The 10,067-nt window shown below is 48.6% G+C and overlaps 1 protein-coding gene across 2 annotated transcripts in view; it reads left to right on the top strand.

The window, feature by feature from the left end:
* The window catches only part of LOC118213959 (Krueppel-like factor 12), a 61,431-nt gene that overhangs the window by 39,404 nt on the left and 11,960 nt on the right, over positions 1-10,067 (top strand). For both annotated transcript variants that reach the window (XM_035393244.1, XM_035393245.1), the window contains exon 4: positions 3,888-4,023. In XM_035393244.1, coding sequence (XP_035249135.1) covers positions 3,888-4,023 — 136 coding nt within the window. The remainder of the gene's footprint in view (positions 1-3,887; positions 4,024-10,067) is intronic.

The raw sequence follows: 10,067 nt of genomic DNA, 5'->3' as shown, positions 1-10,067 counted from the left end.
CTCTGACTGGAAGATACCGCGGCTGTCAAACGGCCTCGTCTGGAGAGATCCAGGAAACGGCGGCGTTGAGGTGTTCTGTGCTCAGGAAAATGAGACTGTCAAACACCGAGCACTTAAGATTCCCCCGGTGAGCCGCTTATTAATCCAAACTGCGCTGGTCAGCTGAGGACAGGCAGTGTTCCCTCCACCGCTCGTACAAGCAGAGGAACACGCTGCCTGTGCATTGTTCCTGCTGTTAAAGTGTGCCGTGTTTTACTTGGGTGTCGCTTTTGCTTGCTTTACTTTGCATAGTTTCTAAATTTGTTAGTATGAAATTATGATTTTTAACATGTCTACTGATAAATCAATAGATTTTTATTTGTGGTAAATCTTTTGATAAAAGTATTAAGTCTTACAGACATTTCGTTTTTTTTTTTTTCCTTTTAATGGACAGATTCCGTTTGAGGTTGAGGCTGATACAATGCATTACACTCCTGTGTCGAAAAGGTCATTGCCAATATGATGGAGGTCAAATTTATGCCTTCTGCTTACCTGAAACCTACTACACACATTATGATTTTTGCTCTTATTAATCTCTTTTTACTATATTTTAATTATTTGCATGATTTTAGAGAGCAGTTGACATTTTTAGATTTGTCTAGTCCTAAATTTTCTGTTGCAATTATTAAAATTCTTTGAGCACAACGTTGTTGTTAAAAGGAGTGGCACCAAAAGGAGTGCCCTGCACTGTATCTTTGAAGAGTAGCTTAGCAACCGTGGATCGCCATCTTATTAAGAGTCTACAACTGAAAATCAATTCAAATGAATTTATTAATTTCCTGGATGTACCACTATTCTAATGAATTGGTCATTGCGGTGGTGCATTGGGCGTGCCACATTTTAAACGGTTTATGTCTGAAGTTTGAGAGTGGATTAATCGTGTTGGTTTGTGGCGAATGGCAGTTATCTGCTTTCTGACTGTGGTGCATCGTCACGTGTGTTAGTCACAATACATGGCATGTCAGAGCTTTATAGCATTACATGGCTAGCAGTTATAATGGTGCACCGGCATTGCATATGGAATAAATGACCAAAATGTGAGATGTTTGTGTTTGTGCTTTTAAATGCTGAATGTTTTAAATGATCTCTGTAAATGTATGGTTATTTTTCATAACTCTCAAAAAGCAACAGAAAGCACACACACAGAAGTGGAAGTGGTGTAAGTGTTTGTTTAATCCATCGGCTAAATCACGTCAGAAGCAGAACAAGCAGAAAGAAATGGGCTGCTTTATGGAAACAGTGTCTGACTGTGTGTCCTGAGACATTGTAAGATGCTGTTCGTTGTTAGTGGACAGGAGTCAGGACTGTTTGTCTCTGAAATTGTTTGGCAAGTCCGCGGGTTTCGTGTTGCACATTTTCACGATTTTAAAACTTGTGTGGCGCAACGGCCCTGTTTCTCCCCTGAGTCTGTTTCTGTCTCAGGTTCTCTCGCCGTGTTCTTAGAGAGCCATAAATGTGTCCACCAGACTGTAGTCACACGTTACGGTGAGCATTAGAGGTGGTGGAGGTTGCAGCAGGGTACATTTCTGGGATAAATTTACTTCTCAGCCTGTTGAAGGAAAGCAGCGTTTGTGTGGAAACACCAGGCTGTGCTCTCTCTGAAGCTACGGTAAGGAATGAGCTCAGACCTGGCTGGGTCAGGGAGCTCTTGTGAAACACTGGCATTTTATATTTTAAGGGCTGGGCATTGGGGCTTTACAGATGGGCCATGTCAAGGACAAGGGATGATTTTCCAGCCTGGAAAGGTAGGCCTACTGACCTGGAATAGTAAAGAGTTTAAGGAAGTGGTGTCAGTGGACAGTGCAAGGAGTGGAAAGGGTGGGGAGAGGGGGGGTGGTATATGCTCAGGCCAGGTTTGGGAAAGTGACATTGGGGGTGGTGGCTGTGATCACCCCACGTACGTGCCCATGTTCCCATGGGGGGTAGAATTGGCAGGACCCCCCTCTCCAAGGTGAAAATAGCCCTACAGCGCTCACAGCACAGTTTCAGTTTCAGGTGCCTAAAGAGGATATCTCAGGCAGCACAGGACTCTGCTGTAACAGAGCACTTCCTGTCACATGAGCACTACAGTGCACACTTCCTGTCACATGAGCACTGCAGTACACACTTCCTGTCACATGAGCACTGCAGTACACACTTCCTGTCACATGAGCACTGCATTACACACTTCCTGTCACATGAGCACTGCAGTCTTCTCATTGAATAGAGAGAATCTGTGGATTATCATAGATAATGCGCCTACACCCGCACCAACATTCATAACAAAAACTGGGTTTCAACTCTGGTATTAATTACTTGCCTATCAATGACTATAAAGTACAAGGATAAACTACAAAATACTGAGAATGTGTTGATGTTGGTTTAATTCATTTATGTGTTAATTTAGTGATCCGTTGCAATTTTCCTTTGGGTGAAATGATATTGAGTTCTTCTGTTCTCCTTATTGAATAGCCAATGAGAATAACCCCCTACCCCTCCACTATCAGGATTTGCAGACAAAGCTGTCATCCTAGTTTTCCCAAAAATAATTGGTTTACAGGATTTTTTTTTGAATTGGATTGGCTGTGAGTTATCAGAGCCTTCAGTGGCTGTGAGTTGACTATTTTAGACTACAATAGAAAGGAAAGTAGAGAAAGTCACTGTCTGAATGAAGACAGACCGCTGTTAGGAGGCAGATGCTAACTGAGCCTGGTTTTAACAGCCGGTCCTGTGCATGGGGATTTGTGCTTATCGGCAGCTATGCCCCGCCCCCGCCCCCCCGCAGATAAAGCCGTCTGTGGGGTGCTGGTGGGCCATTGTTTTCTCTAGACGTGTTTGACGGGGGTGAGCTGGTCTGCAGGAAGTGGCAGGTCTGTAGAGTGTACCCCGAGCCCCCAGGCTGCGTGGGGGCTAGGGGGGGTTTCGGGGGGGGGGGGTAAGTGTGACAGGTCCTCACAATGAGACGGCCCAGGGGACCGGTGTGGGGCTCTGCCTGCACGGTGGGGGTGGCCAGTCTTTGGGCCAAATCCACCCACACGGGCCTAATGGGGCATTAGATCAGCCGAAGTGGCTGTGTGGTACGGTAATAGTGCCGGTGTAATCCAGCGTACAGTACGTCTACTGTCTGCACAACCCCCCCCCCCCCCCCCCATTCTACAGTGCATTTTAAAGAGACGTTTTTTTGGCTGCTGCGAAATTAATTTCCGTCACCAAGCTATTTAGCTTCTCTATTTTTTTCCCATCAAAACAGTAGGAAATTGGAAAAGCGTTTTCTAAAAATCAGTTGCTTCCCCGCCGTTGTAACATATTTGGAACACATCTCATTTCATGCAGCCTTCAGTTTACAGCAGGAGCACCTCCCGCTCCTCTCTCTGAGCTCTGGCCATCTGGAGGACTGTCTTGGTGTGGTTGGAGTGATCAGTGGAACAGGCTCATTGACAAAATCATGTACCGGCTTAAGTGTAAATGACAGAATACTGTTACCTTTTAAATAAGAGAAGGTAAGACATCGTACAGATGTGTAATACAGATCCGTCTTCTTTAGCACGTGCCGCTCATTGATTATTAGTTCATTTTTGTTTGTGACTGGACACGGTGTAAGACATTCCACAGCACATCTTTCACGTCCTGCGTTGGGTTGGGGCAGGGCTGTTCCGGTGCCTTCTGGAACCATCCAGGCCTCTGAGTGCAGCTGTGATTCTCTTAATGCCCAGCGAGCGTTTCTGTGCTGAGGGTCCCCCCGCCCTTATGACATCACCGGGCTGATTGTCCCCCCGCCCTCATGACATCACCGGGCTGATTGTCCCCCCGCCCTCATGACATCACCGGGCTGATTGTCCCCCCGCTGCGTCTCTCTCTCTCTGCGGCAGGGAGGATGGACCCCAACGGCGTGTCCCCTCGACACATCAAGAGCGACAGCGAGGACGACGACCTTCCCAACGTGACCTTGGACAGCGTGAACGAGACCGGCTCCACGGCTCTGTCCATCGCACGGGCTGTGCAGGAGTGAGTACCCCCCCCCCCCACGCCCCCCCCCCCACGGCCCCCCCCACCAACCCTAACCCTAACCCTCAGAGCGGGTACAGGGTGCCCCTCTCCAAACGCATGCCTGCGTGCCCAGGACACGCCGCTCATTCCTAAACAGTAACAAGCAGGCGGGGGGGCTAAGCCGTAAACTAAGATAATTATCCGGGAGATTAACCGTGAGTTTATTTAGAAACGCTTGTTGTAGGAAATGTGCTTTTAATCTGCTCTCGTGTTAAATGCTGCTATGTGGAGTGACCTGCTGACAGAGGGAGGCAGTGTGGCATCGTGGGTAGAGGTGCACTGGGCCTGCTGCTCTGAGGTTGCAGGTTTGAGTCCCAGGTGGGGAACTGCTGTTATACCCTTGAGAAAAAAACACATAAATTGAACTGCGTCAGTTAAATATCCAGCGTATGCATGGTTTATATGTGAAAGAATGTAAGCCGTGTGATTCAAGCAGCCAAAACATAGAGGTCATATTACTTATTACTCAACTATATGCCTACAGTGTGTCAGCAAATGGTTCCATAAATAAGTCATACATATGCTGAAAAACACATGGACTGGCTACTGAATGTTTGAGGCCTTTCAGACGAAACTGGCCCAGTTTTGACTTGTTTTCTTTATGGTGCACTTCGTTGAACTGAAATTCCCGGCCTGCACCTGTGGAATGTGCGTTCCTGGCTGCCCCGTGAGGTGAGGGTGACAGGCTCAGAAACGGCGCTGTTTATCAGCAGGGCAGACCCAGGCTTTAGGCCCCTGCTGAATGGGCTCCCTGCTGATGGTACTGCAGACAGCCATGGCTGTGTCTCATCTGTCTGTACCCGCACGAGTCAGGAGGGTGTACCTCAGCCGGCAGCGGGTAGGGGGCAGTGGGCAGGGGGTAGGGGGCAGGGGGTGGGGAGGGACTCCAGACTCAGGCCAGGTTTGGGAAGGTGACGAGGGGGGGCCATTAATCACCCCCGTGTTCCCATGGGCGGTAGAATTGGCAGGACCCCCCTCTCCAAGGTGAAAATAGCCCTGCAGCGCTCACAGCACAGTTTCAGTTTCAGGGGCCTAAAGAGGAGGACTCAGGCAGCACGGGACTCTGCTGTAACAGAGCACTTCCTGTCACATGAACACTACAGTGCACACTTCCTGTCACATGAGCGCAACAGCGCACACTTCCTGTCACATGAGCACTACAGCATACACTTCCTGTCACATGAGCGCTACGGTCATATACATATACATTCAGTGATACATCCGTCGCCAGAAATGGCTGAGAATGTTACCGAAAATATGACTCCTCCTGCAGATCAGTTCAGAATGTCGCTGGATTTGTTCCATCAGAAAGACTGAGCAGTGGAGTATGCTGTTGTGGAAGAAGCGTTAGTGTGCCTAGTAGGAACTACACTTTCCTCCCATTCTCAAATTCACATTCTAATTAAAGTAAGCTGCATTGGCATGATAAACACAATGCTTTTATGTATTGTAATAAAATAATCAGGAGAGACAGTAGAATATTTCTAAATATGTACATATTTTAATAAAAAATATACTTCTGAAGACACTATGGACACTTGAGGCATGAGGAATGAATAATGCTGTTTATAGAGGCTTAAGTGATGTTCCGAACCTGTTCTCTACGAGCTATTTCTCACAGGTCTGTGAACATATCCGGGGCAATTTGCTAAAAATGAACTTCAAACACCACGGCTTCTACCCAGAGATTTTCCAGTTCTCTGAGACCAACCGCAACACAGGTTATTTTCCATTTATAGGACAACAGACAGCAGAAATGAAAGCTGGACTCTCTCCTTCCCTCTTACCCATTTGTGTAGTGCCATTGAGAATTTTAATTTATGCCTTTTCATGACTAAAGGATCAGATGTTTAATTGTGATTTACATGCTGTGTTTAAATTCCACATAATCCCACAAGGGCTATCAGGAGCTGGCTGGTTCAGTGTGGTTCAGGCACACAGATGGAGATGTGTGTACACACGCAATCCTCTCTCTCCAAGCGGATCATTTGTGGTGAAACAGTTAGAGAACTGGGCTTTGTAACCTGAAGGTTGCAGGTTTTATTCCCCGCTGTGCCTTTAGCAAGGTGCGCATCCTAACCATATGTTTAATTACAGTTTAATTTTCCACATAATCCCATATTGTTTATCATGAGCAAGCGCAGTGGTGTCAGTATCAGGGTCTAGTGTGCAGCTGTGTAAAAGGAGACTGTGTAAGAAATGCAGAAGTCAGTCAGTTCACTCAGGATAAGAGCTTCGCCTAATTGGCAGTAGCGTGAATGTAATGGGGGGGTTTGGGGAATTTGCACTGCTGCCCTTCGTACATTTCCCCCTGCGGCGTTGTGTGTTTTTTAGGAGTGCAATTGATTGCCTTTCATTAACAAATTCACACACACACTCACACACCAATGGTGAAAGGCTGCAATGCAAGCCTCCCCGACTGGTACTCTTCCCTCTCTCAGTGCACAGAGCTGAGAGCTGAGCACAACGTGAGCAGGAAGTACTGTACTCCGCGTTCTTCACACTTGCACACTCACATTTGCAACCCTACAGTAAATCTGTCAAAGGAGAAATTGGCCTGTAAAGTGTGACCTCACTTCCTTAGCGACCGCTTGGAGATCCACACTTCGGAAATTCCACTGCCTTTTGCTGGTAACGGCTCTTTCCCCTGTACCGGTAGGGGTGTTAGAACTCTGATAAACAGCAGTAGGTTATTAGGTTAATGGTGAGAATTTGCTGATATATTGGGGATGTTATATTCTTGCACGGCTCCCAAAATGCAAGTAACATTTCTCAGACTTCAGCGTCATGCTGTGGGCGATGGTCTGCTGTGCCCACCGTGCTGAGGGAGGGGTTGGGGAAGCAGAGGCTCAGTGGAATGTTTTTTTGTTTCTCCAGATTGTGTTTCACGCAGAGTTAGCTTTCAGATTCAGTCTTCAGGTCGGGAGCAGCAGTCTGACACCTCCGAGCGGTTTGACAGCGCTGTGAGCGCAGAGCTGGGCGCAGACGTTTGAATGCTGTGTGAAAGCTCTGAACACAGGCAGCCTTCTCCAGCACAGAGCCTTTGGCAGGTGTTACGGGAGGAGTGGGGGGGGGGGGGGGGGGGGGGGGTGGAGGGTGTGAGGGGAGGGGGGGGGGGGAATTTGAACAAAGGATGAAAAAAATAAATCCTGTTTGCGAGTAACCCCAGCTACACTTCCTCTTCTCTGACTTGTTCACAACAAACAGGGGAATTCAGCGAGCGTGCTTGCCAGGGGTCACGCAGGGGTCACGGCAGTACTTCCCAAACTCGTCTCCAAACTCTGCTTCATGTGAATACACTGTCCCTCCGTGACTCTGCCTGGAACTTGGTGTTTTTGTTGCATTGTGTTACTGCATTGTTTTTTTCCATTTATGGCATTAATAGGCATTCAATAACTCTTGAAATATTGAACCAAAAACACTTTGTGACAACGCTGGCAGGAAAGAAAACAAAAGTTTGTGAATTTTTTATTTTTACCATTCATAATTTGTTGATAATTCACGTATTATCACCTCAAGATTATATTTTTGTACTTAAATTGCTATAAAAAATATGTACAGTGCGTGTTTATTAAATCTGTGTCAAATGTTAGTTTAAAATGAGTGATGTTCTCCGTGGATTTGAGTGGGAATCTCGGAATGTGATGGATGTGAGTTTCCGACCTGTTCTGTCGGCAATGAGCTTTTCCTGCCAGAATTCCAGACCAAACCGAGGGGGGGGGCATCAGTGAGTTTCCTCCTCTTCTGGACTCTGCACTAGCTGAGGGGGGGGGCATCAGTGAGTTTCCTCCTCTTCTGGACTCTGCACTAAGTTTCCAGTTTCCAGTCGTAGGCTATTTTTAATGGAGTCTTATCTCAGGATCCGTCTCTCCCCTGCCCCCCCCCCCCCCCCCCCGCGTTCTGGGACCCTGTTTTTCCAGACTTTCCATCACGTCGTTTTTCTCGTTTTTTTCCTCCTCACAGCCTCCCTTTGCAGGCGTACGCCGCGCACGATGTGCGTTTGCCTTTTTTTCCGTGCGGACGCCATGTTCGCGAGCGCCTCCTTTTTCTGTGTGTGGGGGGGACAGGGCCCTCCTCTCTGCGCTGTGGGATTGGGTTGGGGGGGGAGGGGGGGGGGTAGGGGGGGCAGCAGGAGTTCAGCTCCATTTCTGACCCATTCGCTCATTTCCGCCGGGCCCCAGCGTGGCAGCCCGCCAAAATCAACAGGTGATCCCAGCAGCCCGGGAGAGACAGGAAGTGGGCTGCGTGCACTGGAGACAGTTCACCAGAGGGCCCGCCTAGCCCCACCCCTCCTCAAACACCCCCCCCCCCAGCTCCACCACGGGGTATGACGCCCCTCCCTTTCTGCTTTGCCCCCCCCCAGGTCCCCAGTCAGCTCTGAGGGGCAGGGTGCTCTCTCTGGGGTACAGAATCGGACGGGATGTTGTCAGATACAGACTCCAGGCACCGGTCTCTGAAGATGCTGGAAATGACCAGTAATGTTAAAAGTTTTTTTGAAAAAATTTAAACTGATACCAGAGGGAAGGGGAGGGGGGTTGTCAGAGTTTCAGGGTTTTTTTTGTTTGGATGGGCGGGGGGTTTAGGGGTGTTTACGCTGACATAGCCTCTCTCTACCACTGTCTGTGTCTCTAGCTTTCTGTCTCCTCAGCTGAGTCAGACAGTGACTGATACTACAGTCCAACTTCCTGTATCCTGAGCTGACTAAAACTCCACCACTGACCCATCCGTGTGTCCAGCAGGGGTAAAACAGACTCCCCACGCTGCTGTGGAGCCCTTCCTGTGCGTCCCTGTCCTCAGTGCAATAAATGGCTCCCTCTAGTGGTGCTCCATGTACAGTTCAGCTTGCGCGCTTTGTTCTCCATCAACACCGTGAGAGAACGGCTCCATCTAGTGGTGAGAGCTCCCGTTGCGTGCCTCCATCAACACCGTGAGAGAACGGCTCCATCTAGTGGTGAGAGCTCCCTTTGCGTGCCTCCATCAACACCGTGAGAGAACGGCTCCATCTAGTGGTGAGAGCTCCCGTTGCGTGCCTCCATCAACACCGTGAGAGAACGCCTCCATCTAGTGGTGAGAGCTCCCATTGCGTGCCTCCATCAACACAGTGAGAGAACAGCTCCATCTAGTGGTGAGAGCTGCACCCCTCTTCCTGTCAGGAGCGGAGTGAATCAGAGCAGAGCAGGAGACCCGACCTGTCCGTCATCAGCGCTGAGGATCCGCAGCGTGTCATTTAGCTCCGCCCCCCACGTGCTTCTGCGCACGCCCTCTGACCCCGGGGCGTATACATACCCGGCCTGCGGCTGGGGGAGTTTGCTTTTTAACCCACCAATGACTGGAGGTGGAGCCCTCTGTCCGAAGTGTCTGCGCTAACATACACACCGCTAAAGGAAATGAAATGGCTGCCAGAGAGCGCCACACAGTGGAACAGCGAGGAGCCGCGGGGTCTGGGGTGGAATCCGGACCCCGCCGGCGCTGACTGTGGCCTGAGGCTCCACAGGGCGGTGTGCAGTGGGAAGCTGCACAGGGTACGGGAGGGTCCAAATGGAAGAGCGTTTTCACTTTAAAGAGTATTTTATTTACATTTCCTTATTTCATGAATTACATTTATACTTTCAGATAAAATAAACATTGTCTGGGTTACACATGCACTAATATACTTTGATCAGTTAATTCTTTAATTATGTGTGTTGTACTTAGTAGCAACATGTCTTATATAGCCAAGAAATAGTGGATAATTGAGTTGGACACTGACTTTTTGAATACTTGTTTGCTGAATGGCCATTGCATTGGAGTGTATAGTGGAGGGATGAGTACTTTACTGGATTTATTGATGCCAGGGTTCGAAGCCACACTGGAGCCATTTTAGGAGGCTTTTTTAGACACTAGAAAGCTGTGAAATGTTTCCAGCCGTGCAGTACCTGCTAATGGGCTTTAGGTGGCGCTGCAGTCATGGTTCACCAAAGTTGAGTAAAGCCATTTCTGTATCTTGTAGCCAGTATTAAACT

The sequence above is a fragment of the Anguilla anguilla genome, chromosome 15 (genome assembly GCF_013347855.1).
Source record: "Anguilla anguilla isolate fAngAng1 chromosome 15, fAngAng1.pri, whole genome shotgun sequence".
Taxonomy (NCBI): domain Eukaryota; kingdom Metazoa; phylum Chordata; class Actinopteri; order Anguilliformes; family Anguillidae; genus Anguilla; species Anguilla anguilla.
This window is presented reverse-complemented; position numbering and strand designations above follow the sequence as displayed.